A 17,611-nucleotide genomic window follows, 5' to 3' on the forward strand; every position below is an offset into this window, starting at 1 on the left:
GGGGGGGGGTTGTGTTTTGTTTTGGTTTTTTACAGGGAAAATTTTAATTTTCTCTTGGAGGACTTCATTTCTGTGAAAAGGCTTTTCTGCTTTTCTTTTTTTCTTTTTTTTTTTGTTGGTGGTATTGGAAAGTCATTATAAAGCAAAATCACCAGCCTAACCTGCTCTGGAAAAAAGCTGCTTACACACATTAGTAAGGCATAACACATAGTCTTGATCCAAAGAGGATGGAGTCTTCAATTTTCAGTTTCATATGAGGGGAAAATCCATCCTACGCACGCTCACATCTCTGATCTTATTGTACTGAAAATAATTCTATTACCAGATGCTATCAAATAATTATATAATTATGAGTAATTATATCGATTGTTAGTTTGAGTCTTGAAACAGAGTTTTTGCTGTCTGAAAGTCTTTTTACAGGAAGCAGCAACAGCCCTGAGCTGTACTTGCAGAACTCAGGAAAAGCAGTCGCGCCTTGGATCAGGCCAGCATAGCTGCTAGTGACCCACCCACTGCCAGAGCTTTTAGGACTCAAAGAGTGATTCTGACACACACAAGTATCCCTTTCCTCTTAGAAGTGGGAGACCTCATACAGAATTGTTTTAACTGTTCCAAATACTAGAGGCAGAGATTACACTTATCCGAGCGTCTCTTCCTGTACAGGGTTTGTTTTTTGTTTTTTGGGTTTTTTTGTAAAGGAAATGTAGATGGCATCACAACAAATATGTTAGCAGAAACCAAAATGAAGCAAAACCCAGATAATATAATCATCATTTGAGTAACAGAATGCACTCTGAAATGAGATCATCACTAATTGTTAAAGCAAGAATTAACACAAATAAAAATAATCCATTTTCAAGTAATACATTTCCTTCTAGAAGAATTAGAGTGCAAGCTTAAGAACCTGCAGGTCTGTCAGCCAGAGGAAAAATCAACAAACTAGAGCTTCGAAACGTGGCACATTTTGCTAGCTTAGCACCACAGTGACAGAGTGTTCGTAGAAACAAAGGCAGCTTAAGACTTTGTGCGACTTACTATGTGGAGCCTTGATATTTCTGCACAAACAGGAGAACAAAATAAGGTTATGCTTGTGCTTGCATGATGCAGTGTTCACAATTAGCACTAGAAAAAACCCTCCTTAAGATCTAGTTCTAAATAGTGTTTTGAAATTATTATTTAAATAAGTTCATACCCTAGATGACCTTTGATTAAACTCCTTGTTCTGACCACCATTGGCAACTTTCTTGTCTCCGCACAATGACACACTTTCACTAATTAACCATTTTATTCCATTGTACAATGGTGCTTGACGGTGTGCACCACTAGACATATAGGCACATTGGTTAATCTTGCTGGGATTTATCTAAAAAATGGAAATGTGTAAATGTCTAGTGTTTTAATAGTAAGAGTTGTATTTGAGTCTATGAGACTGATATACTCAGAGGCCCATGAAAGTTTCCAGCAAAGTGAAATTCCACACTGGACTGCAGTTATATTTTTTAAAACAAATTTTTTGTCTCTTACTTTACCACTTTCTATCTTAAAGAACACAAGAATTTCTAACTACAGTTAAATCTGCTCATTCCTCTCTTTCTAGGAAAGGTTTATTTCTGCAATTGATATAAATATAATAATTTTCTTTAGCAAGGCTCTGGATTTATTATAAGAATGTAAGAAACGCAAGGTGTATCTTTGTATAAAATTTTAAAATTGTTTTAGTTATAAGTTAGAAAACCACTGCTGTTTAAGAAAAGAATGTCTAGAAGACATCCACCAAGACCTATGCTCAAAAACTTGTTTGTTTAGCATGATATTTTAAATCCCCCAAGCCCGTGTTAGGAGAGCTCCCCCACCCAATTGCCATGCTGTCTGGATGGACAAGGTCTCAGGAACCTGCAATGGGGCAGTCCTGAAGCCTCACCCATGCATGCCGTACAGAGCAGGCTGAGCTGAAAGCCAGGCAGTCCAGTGCAGGAGTGTTTCCAAAAAGCCTGCCTTTCTGCTAACCATCACAGGTGCTTTGACCTCAAATCACAGTTTCATTGCCCGGAGCAAACACAGGCTGCACCAGTGTCCTGCTCCTCACCCCACGCTTCTTCCTCAGGTACAGGCAGAGGTTTGCTGTCATGACCAGCATTGAAACAGTTCCCTGACTTGTCTTTTCTGCCTTTGCTGACTGAGGGGCTACTTGAGGATCCTTGCCCTTGTGGCGGTAGGATCACACACGCCTGATCACGAGGCTGTGGCTATTTTGGTAGAGTGCCTGCTTTCTTCAATGCCTGAGAAATTGAAGTGGTTCCTCTGCAGCAAGAATCCACTCATGGTAGAGGGTGCACGGCTACTTTTGAGCTTGGGATAATAACACTTCCAAAGTTACTCTTCAGCAGAGATCTGCTGCCATGGGAAAAGCTGCTTACAAAGAGACAGGGATTGGAGGGGATGGAGAAGTTAAACCTGCTCTGAAAAGCCCAGTGGGGTCTGAGCAGTTTGCAGCACTGCTGACTCTTATGCACTGACAGTGCAAGTGACATCACACTGACTCCATCAGAGGCCAGAGAGGACAGGATCCTCCTTGGGAATCCTCCCAGTTAAGAAAATTTGTATCATGCATAACTAGGGCAACTGAGAAGAGTTGCAGCTTGGTCTTGGCAAATGTAGATGGGAGAAAAGGGAAATATTTCTGCCTCTTAAGCTTTCAGGAAAGCAAAATGGACTGCTCATGAGAAAAACAGGGAGGGGAGGGACAAGACCTTCCTCAAAGTCCAGTGTGGTTTTCTCTGAGTCTTCTGGGGGCTTCCCTTTGATGAGCAAAAGATTTGACAATTCAAATGGGCTTTCTCCAGCCATCATGTATCATATTGTGATGCCTGTGCTCAGTGGGAGAAGCCGCTTCATTGCACAGACAGTCTCACAGGTGCTGGCCAGGCTTTCCAGCAAAATTCAAAATACAAGAAAAGAGGAGAGAAGAATCCATCTGCAACTAGATGAGTCCCAAACACCCTTTCCCCACCAAGGGGTGTGCACACTACCATCACATGTTAGTATTTCACAGTCACTTCATTGTACAGTGCTTTCTCCTGAAGAGGAAAGCAAAGTCACATTGCTCTGAGCTGGCAGGGTGTGGAAAACATTGAGTCCATGAAGGTCTGACTCATTTTGTGAGTCCAAGAGCAGAGTCTGTGCTGGCTTCACTCGTGCTTCTTGTCATCTGAGGTTTCTGTAGGCACCATACAACCCTTCCATCACTGAAAAATTTAGCTGTCTTGAGAGATGGGGAGGGTTGTGTGCATTTGTACATCTGCTTCTAAGTAACTTTTCAAACAGAAAAGCCAAAGTGTACTTCAATTCTGGCAATGTGGGCAATTGGGAAAACAAAAATCTGAGCCCTGAGCCAGTCTTGACTAGAGTGGGCAGTTTCTTGGCCCAACACTCTCTGAGTATACAGAGCTCTCACTGAAAATCAGTGCAAGGGCTAAGATTTCCTTGTGTACCAATGGTGAGGCCTGCCGCAGAAAACCAAGAAGAATTGTCACATTTATCCTTACAGTCTTACACTGAAGGGTTTCTTGTGGAGGCCCATAGACCCCAGAAGAAATTCAGGGATGGGCTGGCGTGCTGCCAGTTTGCATGTTATTACGTTAATGGATAGCATTGCAGTCTGGCCAGCAGGCTGTAAATTTGATGTGCATGTGCAGAACCTGGATGGGTGTATTTAATATATCTGCTTTCCCAGGGTGATGTACTACCAGTGACATTTTTTAAATCAATGCATGGCCATAAGAAAAGCTATTGTCTGTGCTTCAAGAATTCCTGCAGCACTGCAAAAAGACACACTCTAAATAAAATGTAATCTAATATAGCTTAAGCATATGTACTAATTACAAGTATAGAAGGAAGTAAAACTAGAATCAGGGTAAACGTTCTTTTTCTATAAGCTAACAAAAAAAGAGGATGCCAGCTGAGTGCAAGCAACAATTATCTAAAGCAGTATTCCCAGATGGAGAAACAGGATATTATGGCACATCCCTGGAATGCTACTGTGGTTTTAAAAAGAAAAAAAAAAAAAAAGACATATTCTGTTACCACCAGAAGGAAACAAAACAGTTCTCAGGAGCAGATGCCGTATTAATTACTGTGCTCATTTGATAATATTCCACGTACAAGGGTGCACTGGTATCTTAACCACTCCAAGAGTAATTGCTGAAACAGTCTGGACTTCTTAAGTAGAATGGCAGTAAGGAACTCTGTCCTGCCCTGCACCAGAAGGAAAACTTCTTCTAACAGGCAGTGGTTTGCCCCCTTAGATGTTCTTTGATAATTTCATCCTTGCCACTAGACTAACGTGCTGCACAAACTAAAAGTATGAGACACAAACAGAGCTCTGAAACTTGTCTTGCTGCATGACACAATTTTCCTATCTGCTTATCACGCTGGGGACATCTTGCAAAAGGCTGCGCAAGGTCTACTCTGTACTTATTGAAAACATGCTAAACAGACTGGACTTCAAGGGACTGTTGTACTTTCTGAGCAGAAGAACATGGAGAGAGATTGTCACTGAAGGACAGAGAGATTAGTGGTTTTCGAATGATATTTTTCTTGGATAAAATAGGAGTAAATTTCTGTTCTACTGCAAGACTCTGATCTTCAGGGCAGTAACATGACATTCTCCCTACTTATGAAATAGGTTTGCCTCTGTGGAGATTATGTTCTGTCATACTAAATAAGGAGATAATTCATCATTATAGATGGGAAGTTAAATATATGCTTGTTCAGCTAATAACCTGGTGAATGTAGAGGAAGGAATGACATTTCTACGTCATTGTCTGCAATATCTCACTGGTTACAGCCTGATGACTCCTCTAGAAAGACTAATGTTACATTTTTAAGCCAAGCCACAGCACATAATATAATATAAAGACCATCCAGGCTAATTACAGTTAGTGCACCATTACTAGGAAAAAGTCTGCTACTTAGTATGCTTTGTATCATATCATTGCCACTTCTGTACATGTCTTTCTCAGAAATTAATCTCATATTCTTAAAACTTCACTGTAAAACTCCTTCGAAAATGTCACACATCCTCCAGCATTACTAGCAATGAGCCAACATCCTCTGACTGACCACGAAACACTGCAAACTGCCCATGAGTTGAGAGAGTGCTCATATGAGATTCATGCTAGATACTAACATTATAAAAAATTACAGTTTTGCCTCCTTCCCGTACTGCCACTTCTCAGTTTCTGGCACACAGGGACAGAAAATTGCAACCAATTCAGAAGAACAGGGCTATTTCCTTCCTTCTTAACACAGGTATAAATAGTTGTACATGCTGAAGTGGTGGAGATGCAGGCCCTGCCTGCAAAATTTGAAATACAAGTCAGAGTCACTCAAGGCTCCCTGCAGAGACGGAATGCTGCTCACCATGAGTAACAACAGCCAGCTGCTGCAAAGAGTGAGCTGGCTCACAAGAAGCATCCCATGATCAAAGGAGAAAAGAAAACAGGTAACACAATACATGGCTGACTTCTAATTGTATAGCTGTGACTGCATTTCAGTCTGGGACAGGCACACACTGTGCTTGCACTTACTTGTACTCTTTGGACATTTGACTATCTTTTTATCTTGTCCTGTATTTAAAACAGTTATTTGCTCTAAGTGATGGTAACATCTTTGGTAACTGACAACTAGGAATAACTGTGTGTAGAAATTTTTGGTTTTGTTACTATTCTTCTTATTTAATTTCTGACTCATTTGTGGACAAAGCCAGGGAGCAAATAGCAAATTAATATATTCTGTGTATATCAGACTGAATTAGCCATGAGGCAAAATGCTCTTCTGTGTGTACTACATGTGAGTTTGGGTCAGAAGTGTAAGTAATAATTAAACATGAAGGTGAAGAACAGGCCCTTTTCTAGTATGGAAACTGGAACCAAAACCACAGTGTTTAATGGGCCAGGTCCATCAGTACTCAGGTATGCAGCTTACCCAGCCTAGCTGTCTTCACCCCACCAAGCACCATGATTTTATCCTTTAGAATTCAGAAAGATTTAAAAGAAACCCAGAGTTCTAGTTTGAGACATTTGCAATGTCATAAAAATATGTCCACATGCATTAAAACTGTTTCTCCCACGGACTTTTAAAAGCAGCTCTGGGGGTTTATTTGTTTGGTTGGTTTTTGGTTATTGGTTTTTGTTTTATTTTTCAACTGCTTTTTCTTGATTGTGCTCTGCTCAGGCAGGTCAGCTGTCTGCCGTAACACATTTGCAACATTTAATCTTGTCCTTCTTCATCACATATCACTTTCCCTTACTTCCTCTACCACTACAATTCTGATCACCACCTAATCCGGTCTAATGACTCCTGTCCTTTCTATCCCCAGCCTCCCAGCAAGTTGCAGCAAATATTGTCAAGCCTGACATCTGCTAGCTGCCGTGGAGGACCAGGCTGCTACTGTCAGGGCTGCCACAGAGCTAAGACAATTAGGGTGTTGCTGTCTGCTGCAAGGGGCTGAGGCAGGAGAGCTGCTGCCACCAAACCCAGAAGGAGATGGGGAAAGGGGCACCTAAAAACTCCTGGGGAAAAAGAGGACTTGATCAGCACTAGTGGCCACTCCAATTTGTGCATGCAGTAATATGAAAACCGTCTGAGCATCAGCTTCACATTTCCTCCCAGAAAACTGTGAAGGGTTCTGGTCCATGCACCGCCCACTTGGACTACAGTAAACAGGATTATACCTCTATTTTCCCAGTGTTCTACTCAGCCAGGACGTCAGAGCTTTCCCCTTTTAGGCCTCTTTGCAACAAAAGAATCTCAAAACTAGCATCTGCCAGAAAAATAATTCATCTTAGCTGAACAGCTACGAGTTGGGGGTTTCTCATATTAACTTTTTTTCCAATTTGCAGTGGCGTCAGACTCCACATGGGTTTCAGACAGAAAAGTCCCAAATACCTGCAGTCTGCTTATAACATGAACTGCACACTTATTTCAGAGGGTTCCCCCTTTCCCCTACACCACAGAGCACTCACAGCCTTGCCAACATGTTCCCCTTTCGCAAGACACAGCGTAGGAGCAAACACTCTTCAGTTCCCTGGCTGGTTCAACCTTGTTCTCTTTTTTACACTATGGCACATATTTGTGCAGCACACAATAACCAAATGAGAACATCTTTTCCAGCTCATATTTCTTAATGGCATTTGGAGAGAGATTTGTAAGTAACATCACATGAATTACAAAAAAAGCCCTCCTTAACACACTTCCATGGGTCTGTTTTTCTCTTGCATTTTCCTCTTTATACCTCTTTCAATCTGTATTTCCTTTGATGAGAAGCACTGAAAAATTGTTAAAACAAAGAGCAAAGTACTCTTCTGCTCCCAGTCTCTTCTCTCCCTCTGATGTGTTCTATTTCTGTTCTTTTAAGTGCTTTGGATCGGGTTCTTGCCTCTGGTACTATTCCACCAGCCTTGACTTACGTCTAGAATAGTGTCTTCTGGCAATAGAAGAGTCTCTTTGCTCCTCACTGGTTGGCTACTGTGTGCAGGGCTCCTACTTTTCATGGGTCAAGGACTTAGGCATCTTGAGACTAGCACTGGCCTCTCCACTTAGCTGCAATGTTTCCTCTTCAGCCTCCTCACAAAAATGAACCAGGGTTTAATAGTTAGTTCTCAATAGAGCACTCCCTTGTTTATTTTCTTCACATGTCTATTCTGTCTTTCCATTCCTGGCCACAAAGAGAAGAAAGCTGGAAGAACACCACTTTTGCCAGTTTACTACCAATTTTGAGCTATGAAAGCCGGCGTATCAAGGAGATAGATAGAGGGAGCAAGGGAGGATTTCTAGAGGGAGCAGCTGAGCCCATCACCAGGTCTGTTGTGGACGTTCTGGGTAAGTAAGTAACCCCAGAAATGTGGACGCTATTCCTTAGCCCTCTCCTTGGCTGTAAGTTGTCTTCTCTAATACTTTCTGAATTTCAACTCCTCTTGTGCAAAACCTAAGTAGAGCATAGGGACTATGCGCTGGTACCCTGTACAAGGGTGAGATCTGATGGATGGATTAGTTCAGCCAAACATCAGCATTGTAGTGCAGCGATCATGACTACACTTCCCACAGTATGAAGTACAAAACTGAGAGAAAATCTCTCTACAGTTGTCTTAGAAATTAAATTTTTCAAGAAATGAAAATAAAGGGTACTTGTCTTTAGATTGACTGTTTTTCTTTGACTAAAAATTTCTAGTTTTGTTTGTGGGCAAATTCAGTTTCTCTCAGCCCCTTTAAAGAAGCAGATTAATCATGAAACGGCAAATATAAACAGGAGACACAGCAACCCTGTCTTTAAAAATGTAGAAATAACACATTTTAGAGTTTTTGAACATTCCCCACTCCTCAAATAAAACCAAGAGGAAAATAATTGGGGCCCATGGACTTTCTACAATCAATTAACTAATATCTCAGGATTTCTTCTTTTTTACATGAAGCTGGAACCATGACATCTCACACTTCACCAATAAAAGGTCCATCTAATCTAAGGTGGTAGCTAGACTCTCTGTAGCCAATCTAGGCACCTGCTAAGTCATTCATCCTCCCTATTGCAAACATCTGTCTTAAGGTAGGATGAAGTGCTCTCTGGCAATGCCTCACTCCCTGCTGAATGCAGAGGAAATAGGGGCAAATCATTTGGACTTAACACTTGAGGTTAAATGGCTACATTTGGATAAGATAAATTTCCCCTTGGTTCTTCTGCATCCTTATTGTTTTTCTTTATTGGTAAAGACCTGATTTTTCTTGTTTCTAGAATCTGGGTACATACCTTCAAGAAATCACGGTCACAATTGGATCCATCTTCTATATCAAAAGCTGTGAAGCTATAGTTGAGTGTGTTCCCCTTTGTTGCTTGGATAGTCCAGTTGCAATGCTCTTTTAATGGGTAATTATTTGGATAATTCAAACTTTCCAATATGCCATGGCTACGATTAACAGTCAGTACTTCTTGGCAAACTGGAAAAAAGTGATAAAACATTATATTTGTGCAGTGCTTATTAACCCAAAATCTCAAAAAATTACTAACTGAAGTTACTGATGGCATTACAAGGTGAGGAATATTTTTACTCACAGATTAATCATGCAGAAAGATAATTGTTACCTACTGAAGAAAGAATTTTATATGTTGCAAACAAAATCCAGACTTTCCAAACTTGAATTCTTCAGATCTATTACATCTTTTTTTTTCCTGACACTTGCAGACTCATCATTATATGTAGTACATATATTTCTGGCAGGTTGTTTTTTTTTTAATTATTCTAAATACATGGCTATTCCTGAAATGTTTTCTTCTATTTATTTCTTTCTAAATAATAGAAATTTGCCCTGTCATTTGAAACAGTTTGGGGAGGATCCTTAACAAAGATTGACTAATGGCTTAAAGTGTTTTATTTTAGCAAACTGGAAAAACTATACTATCTGGCTAAAACAACAAATAGAAAGCATACTACTTGTATTGGATTCTCTAGCTCCATGAACTAGAAGTGATCATGAAATGCTTTAAAAAGGAGCCATGATTTTCCTCGTTAGCCATCCAACAGAACTGGATACTCACCTGAAATAATGAGAGCTTTTTCTGAAGCACAGAGAAAATGAAACTAGATAAAGACTGAAATTACAATTATGGCATTAGGTCAGTGAATCTCGTTTTCCTGCATCCAATTTTCATTAAAGACAGAAAATAGCAGTGTGGGAAATCCCTTGTCTGGAGACAGTATACAACGTGTGTTGGGAGCAGACTAGTATAATGCACAGAGAAGTGGGCAGGAGACAGGGAGCAGGACAGGCTGTTTGTTTTGTACAGCAAATCTGCAGTGTTTGAACAGAAGAAATCACTGAGATTCACTCGCAAAACTTTTCTGTTGTCTGTTACTAGGGATAATACACCTACCTCCTGCAAATTTTTTTTATTCTTTCCAGATGATTTACAGAGCAGCAACGTTTGTGTTTTTAGGGCTTCAGAATGCTGAAGGTCAGTCAGGTGAGGTGGAGCTTGTCTGCAAAGCTATACTGAAGCATACAACTGCTCGAAAGGACAGGATGAAGAGCACAAAATGGATTTTGAGGAACGCAAGATGGGTAAAAGCTGCTACCCCCTGCCATCAGGATATTATTAGAAACATATCAGACACAATGGTGCCTTTGAGTGTTAACTTGATACGATGTTTGTCTTTGCAATGTTTTCCCAATTCATCGTTACATTTCTTTCATGTACATGTAAATACATACATACGCATCTAAGCATCCTTATTTTATATCACTACTTCCTACATAATTTTAGCTTTTGGGCAAACCATTGAAAGCTTTCTCTGATGCATCTTCAGGAATTAAATATGAATGTAAAATGTAGATCACATTATCTCAGCTGAGTGCTTTGAAAATGCTCTTTCTGTTCAATTAATGAAAGGGAGGGAATATATCATCTTGACTTCGCAGTCTGAAAAGTATGTGATAGATGAATCTGTGATATCTTTAAGGAATGAGGGAGCCAAAGCTCTCTCACTCTTCTAATTATTGTATGCATCATGTGTGGATGAGCAGCTTCGGGGGTTTTGTAATCTACTGTTGTTCAAACCCAGGACAACTTCATGTCTATAAACTTACAGCAATCTCAGCAATCCCTATGACTTGGGCATGTCATATTGAGGGTATGCAAAGATAGTTGCAAATAATTTTGCACGTGGTGAAATTCTATATCTTCCGTTGTGCATTTAACCATGTACAGTAGAGCACATAAGGAGAAAAATAAACACTGGGACAATATTCAAGGTTATGACTGGGAACAAAATAACATTAATTTGTCATCTATCTTCTTGGATTTTTCTCCAAATGTTGTTACCCTGATATTTCTGTGGTAGAACTATTTTACAAAAAAAAAAAATATATTTGCAAGAAAAATGTGACCTTTACCGTAAGATAAAAAAGAAAAAGAAACTTTGAAGGGTTCCAGGTAAGCTAAAAGATCCTAAAAAACCCACAATGATCCAGGATGGGTGAGGGTAACTCACTTATCCATTGACATCCTGCCTCGCAAGCAGGTAGAAGAGCAGGGAAGATTGTTTTGTCTGTCTTCTCTGTTACAAAGTCAGGAGACTGAGCAGAAGGGCAAGAACAATCCAATCTATGCTGCTATGGATTTTCATCACTTGTTATTCTGAGTAAATCTGAAGTGGTAAGTTCCACTGGTGCAGGTAATAGAAGTAGAGCCACCTCAACAGCTTTCTCCTAGGGAGGAGATAATCTCCATCTTGGGTAGATGGGCAGATAATTTTTAGCTCTCAGTTCTGTGAAAGTAGCAGACTAGAGAATCTGGGTCAATAATATACTCTATATAATGACCTCTGCTCATGACTAATTAAGAACATGGGTGCAGAAAGCAGTTTCAGGAACAAGCTGAACTGTAGAAACATGTTATTCTCATTTTCTTTTACTTACCCTGTTTGTATTTAGCTAAGAAACCGCCACCTTGCTGATGGCCATCTGTCCTTAGTTTTATATACACGCTGTCTCCACTGGAATGGATGGGTTGTGGTATCTGATTCCCACAAAATTTACCTAGCTGTTTAGCATTACTGCTGTTGCCATCATATACCTTAGGGGAAAAAAATGAATAAAGCTTTACAAAGGCATACAAATTACATATCCAAGTAATTTCCCCCTTACAAATGTCTGTTTGGTATACAACAGGTTAAATTTTATTTCTGCTCAGAGGAAGCCTGACAGGCGTTTCAGAAACAAGCAAATCAGTAGAAAAACAGGAAGCTAATGACCGAATACTGGCAGGTTTTAAAGGGCTTACCCACTAAGAGGGAAAAATTGTACTCCATTTCAACTCCATTAAAAATATTAAAATAATTTATGCAACAATATTAATATGAAATTTGGGATTAAGAATAGGATTATTGACACTGTTGTGCCTTTTTCCTTATAATTTACTAAGAGAGCATACTAAGGCCTTGGTCCAGAACACAGCAAATTTAAAAGATATAGACAGATTTGTTTCAGTGACCTTTCTATCTCAACATAAATGCTTTTCTTACCAGCAGCTACAGATAAGAAGGTAACATGTCAGCATAGAGCTTTCCTATGTGAACATTTGCAGACCAGGGCCGTGTGTCTTTCCTTACCTGTGTACTCATCATACTCAGCTGCCTCCTGTGGAGCAAGGTGTCACAGGGTACATACCGCAAGGTAATCCAAGTTGCAGTTTGGGTGATTCTCTAAATGAAACTCTTCAAACTGGATTTCGAATGGGGTTCCTCGGCTTCCTCTGAGCAACCAGTAGCATTCTGAATTGTGGTAATATGGCATAGGGTAGTTGGGAGACATGAAGATACCAGAAGCTGTTGTCAAAGTTCCACCACATCCTGAAAATGGCAAAGAAACCAAAACAACATTTAACACCTAGAATAGTAAAGAATTAGACATAATGTGTGAGATTCACACTACTGACCTTCTTCATATGCCCTGAACATCTTCAGTTATGCCCCAAAAATCTGCATTTAGCCAACAGTGCTGTAAGCAGAAGAGAGCCCATAGCACCTAGAAATATTAACTATGTAATTTGAAGAGTACTTCTGATAGTTAATTTTCAAATAGAAACCTCTCTATTAAATTCTTGGTTACTGCTTTGCTAAACATATGAGAAATCTGATGCTACATTATATCTAGGGTATAGTATATCCTTCCCTCAGGAGAAAAATAAAGCCCAAGGATCAAGAAAGTTGTATACTTGATCTTAATAACATGAATTTATGTTGCTCTGTAATTAGCAGATTAAAAGCAGAAAAGATGTGAGGGAAAAGGTGCAAAATTAAATACAAATGGAAGATCAAAAATGAGATGTTTAAAATGGTTTTATACTTGATGCAGTCATTTTACCTGCTGATGTACCATCCCACTCTGCTGAAAATCCCTTTCTTGTACCAAAGATGTCACTTACAAACTTTATCCACAGCTTGTTACCATGAGAAATTATAACAGGAGGCAGGTCTGTACCACAGTATTTTCCAAGAGAAGGAGAAGTTTCATAGCCTCCATCTCTAGAATGGTAGACAAGGAAAACCTTGCGTCAAAGAGGCAAATCATGTGAAACATTAACAAATAAAAAATCTTGGGATTCTTTCAGGCCTGGGAAAAACTAATCCTGGCTCTTCATCTTCTACAGCAATACAGCTACCAAATACTGTAGGAATCCTGCCACTTGCAGTAAGAAGTCCTTCCACAAGAACCTGCTAGCTGGGTATGTCCATTCTCATATCAGCAGCCTGTCCAGAGTCTGCCAATAAAAGGACAGACTCAAGAATTGTCTCAGGTAGACTTGATGCTGCAGGACCTTCTCTGTATTCTACAAGGTAGCAATCATTGGTGTATCCAAAGGTAATCTTCTAATTTGAAGAAATAATAGTTTGCTCACTTCTCAATGTTTAGTCTGGCACAAAACCAGATGAGCTGACCTGTTTCAAAAAACATGAATATTTGCCATCACACAAATAGGAACCCCTTTCTCAGAACCGATATGATGCACGTTTTGAAATAGCCTTCAGAATTGTTTCTACAGCCACTTATTTTTTATTTTTAAATTAAGTAATATTTCCAGCTATATTTTCTAATAATGTAATCAGGATGCACATCTAACATTCGGTTTTGCTAACTGCACATATCTCATGGGAATAAAAAAACTTGTGACGACCTGCTTACTAATTGCTTTCTAACCTTCTCTTTAAGCACTCTCAGATTACAAATACCCTACAGGCCATTAGGACGATAATAAATATATTTATATCTACATATGGGTATGATCTTGATATGATGCTTTTTAAGTGGACAGTAATACTTTCAATTACATGCTCACAGGTATATACCTTCTTTTGAGAGAAATTTCTAGTTAGACCTTGCCACTCTGTCATCCTCCCAGCCTAAACTCCTTGCTGCTGTCTCAAGTTCCGGCAGTTGACTTGAGACAGAACTTCGCCTCACTTGCATCTTGGCCTCTGTAGCTGTGGTCAGATGAACAATTTTCTTAGTTGACTGAATGCAATTTATCAAATGACACCTCAGGACAAGTAACCAGAGTGGCACCTCATCTAAGACCTACCATTAAATGGGGTAGCTAGGTATCTGGTTTGATGAGACGTTCTGGAAATTCAGTTATGACAGCAGCAATGTGCTGAGTTGAACTTAGCAATGTTCTGACTGTATTTTAAAATCTGTTTAATGCTGCCAAGCTTGTCACAGTACAACAGAGTTAGATTCATGCAATAAATTAATGTTTTCAGTTCTCAAGGCGAGAAAGATCAACCCCTGTAATAATTCAGGTCTACCCCAAACTAAGGTGTTAAATGTTAGATTAAATTTCATCTCACATTGTTTTAAAATGAAAAAAATTAAACACTTTACTTAGGAAATATTGAAAAAGCCTTTCAGTTTCTCATAACTTTCTCCAGTTTGTACATACAGCTGAAAACAATCAGCTAATTGAGCATGAATTCAGAATCTCTATGCTGCAACTTCAGCAAGCAACTTCTCGTTTGGTTCTAAAAAATAAGGAAGTACTTACTGAGGAATAACCCATACAGAGTATCTGGTATAATGTTCAGAATGAGTTTTATCATGGTACTCATTGAGGTCATGGAAACTCACGGCATGCTCAGATTGAAAAAACATACTGGAGTTCTGCAGACATGGTTTGTCTACAGAGGTGGCTCATGAGGACATGTAGGCACTGACATTGCAAAGTGCAAATCCCACACAGCAACACAGCAGAAGGGACATGTACTTGGCACAGCTGTACTATAAGCATGCAGCAAACCTTCCTGCAAATATTACTTTCTTCAACTTGTCTCTGTCCTGTAGAAGTTACTAGATATCACCACACTGATATCCCAGTATTAATGGTGATGCCAGTATACACATATATTGCCGATTAAGCACCTGTTCCTAGTGCTGCATCATAGAATAGCTATGGTAAATGTAAAACACAATATAGAATCATAGAATCACAGAATAGTTTGAGTTGGTTCAAATCACGATACCACCAAATCCCTACCTCTCCAGTTTAGAGAGAAGGATGTTGTGGGGGACTGTGTCAAAGGCCTTACAGAAGTCCAGATAGATGACATCCACAGCTCTTCCCCTGTCCACTGATGTACTCACTTCATCATAGAAGGCCTCTAGGCTGGTCAGGCAGGACTTGCCCTTGCTGAAGCCATGCTGGCTGACTCAACTCACCTCCCTGTCCTCCCTGTGCCTTAGCATAGCTTCTAGAACAGTCTGTTCCATGATCTTCCCAGGTGCAGAGGTGAGGCTGACAGGTCAGTAGTTCCCAATGTCCTCCTTTCTATCCCTTTTAAAAACAGGTGCAATGTTTCCCTTTTTCCAATCACCAGGGACTTTGCCTGTCTGCCACGGCTTTTCAGATATTATGAAGAATATGTCTCAAAACAGGCAATGAAACTCTATGTTTCTGCACTAAGGAATACAACCAGAATGAAGTGCATTGGAATGCAGTCAGCATGCTCCACTTGCTCTGAGAACTGGAATTTACCAATGGTAAACCCAGCAATGGAGCATGTCAAGCAGAGGAAAAGGTAGCCTTTGAAGTTCTCTGATAAGTCCTTTTTCCACACTGACAGCACAGGTGCGTAGTTAAAACCACAGATTCTAAACTTGCCTAAGTGGAATTGGCAACCTTTCATGGTTATCACTAATAAGGACAAGAGAAATAATTAGGCTTGCCTGATTTCTATGTAATCCTCTGTACAGCGTCTATTGCCGTCCAAAGTGAAGTTGGTGAAGTGCAGCACAATCTGTCTGTTCATTCCCACTGTGATGGTGTATATGCACTCCATCTGGACAGGGTAGTTATTGGGATAGTTTGGAGATGTTAGCACACCAGTTTCACCACTGTAGTTGTGTGAGCACACTTTAGAAAGAAAAGAAACAGGTATGAATTAATTTAATATGTATGCTAATTTTCTACTTCCAAAAGACAGAGAAGCAAACATCCTGTATTCCTGTGCATTATAACTCTTCCTGGACATCTCACTGCTGAGTGTCATCACTGTAAACAATCCAGCTTTTTCATGGGATTTCTATTGAGTTGATTTGTTCAACTTTTACCAGAACACTGGGTCTGTAATAAATAGTTAATGTAAGAGTAGTTTCAGCTGCCTAAGTTGGCTTTGATCTAAAACCCAGGTAAGCAGAGAAAAAGAGAAAGGGATGTCTTGATCAACACAAAAGGCAGGATTCCTGAATTTCTGAAAAGCTGTAGTGATGGAAATTGAATGCAGCCTCTAGCTAAGAGGAGATGCTATATTGTTCTCAGGCATTCCCCACGATCATACCTGAGAGATGGGGATTTTATACCTAAATTGCTTTTTCCATTTTCCAGGCCATAAGTGACAATCAGTTGGAAAACCGTATAATCCTTAACTTTTGAGGACAAAGCACTTTTACTTTAGGTCTCATACTAACATCAGCTACGTCAATTATTCTGTGAGCATTGTAGAAGCATCTTGGTATTATGAGCTGTACAGCAGGAAATTGTGTGGACTAATGTTGAGCTAGAACCCAAGCAATAATTAAAAAGATCTTTTGAAAGCACAGACATAAGGACTAGGAATAAAAACCTCTGCTGTACAATGGTACATGAGACTTATTTTGGAGAAAACAATTGTCATGTATTTGTTGATCATAATCTGAATAAGGTTTGTGATCTGGCTACAAAAAGGGCAAGAAGAAATCTGATCTGTGGCAGGTGTTTCCAGTTGAAACACGGAATCTTGATGCCACTGCACATGTCACCTGGACAAATGTTGATAACCATGGTCAATGCAAATGCAAACAAGTAAGACAGAGGTTGAGGAGATAGGAGGAAATTAGCAGATTAGCAGACAAGAGACACTGGAACAGCTTAACTTGTTTAGCTTAGCAAGTGCAGGGAAAAAAGAAAGAGATAAACATAAAGAAGCATGAAGAAAAGAAAAATAGAACACACTCTCAATGACAGCGTTCAGATAACTCTGAAGTTAAAAACTGTCCGTGAACATGGATACACAGAAATTAGGAGAAAGTTTCTATCAGGAAGTGAGTTTCTAGAGCAATCATCCAACCAGAATAACAGATACAGAAAGGGGGAAAAAATCCACTGTTTTTAGAGATACAGTTTGATAATTTAATTAAGAAGGGGATCACATTATTTAGCTTTCAGGGAAAAAAAAAAAGAAAAAGAAGAGGGTGTAGAGAGACATAAAGTTCTGGGCTGGATTTGATGACTCTGGAGGTTCATTCTGGACTTCCATTCCCATTTTGAGTCCTGCAGGTTGCAAATATAAGAAATGAGTGCTTAACACTTCAATATACATAATAATTTAGGGGGAAGGGATGAAATTACAGTTCAGACCCTCCGTGCGTAAGGTTGGTCATTTCCATAGTTTTTCTCTATCCATTCTAACTACTAAAACTTTTGCTTTTAATGGTGTCTATTTTAATGGGATTTTTCTTTTTTCCTTTTTGGTGGTGGTTTTTGGGGTTTTATTTTTTTTTGGGGGGGGGGGGGGGGATTTTTTTTTCT

General features: G+C 39.6%; 1 protein-coding gene across 1 annotated transcript in view; it reads right to left on the reverse strand.

Moving 5' to 3' along the window:
* Nucleotides 1–17,611, reverse strand: part of CUBN (cubilin (intrinsic factor-cobalamin receptor)) — a gene marked incomplete at both ends in the record, with an annotated part of 99,156 nt that overhangs the window by 49,137 nt on the left and 32,408 nt on the right. Inside the window, 5 exons of the mRNA XM_010132079.1 lie at nt 8,804–8,991; nt 11,470–11,626; nt 12,220–12,401; nt 12,916–13,076; nt 15,772–15,958. Coding sequence (XP_010130381.1) covers nt 8,804–8,991; nt 11,470–11,626; nt 12,220–12,401; nt 12,916–13,076; nt 15,772–15,958 — 875 coding nt within the window. The remainder of the gene's footprint in view (nt 1–8,803; nt 8,992–11,469; nt 11,627–12,219; nt 12,402–12,915; nt 13,077–15,771; nt 15,959–17,611) is intronic.

Source organism: Buceros rhinoceros, unplaced genomic scaffold, assembly GCF_000710305.1.
Source record: "Buceros rhinoceros silvestris isolate BGI_N320 unplaced genomic scaffold, ASM71030v1 scaffold16602, whole genome shotgun sequence".
NCBI classification, from domain to species: Eukaryota; Metazoa; Chordata; class Aves; order Bucerotiformes; family Bucerotidae; genus Buceros; species Buceros rhinoceros.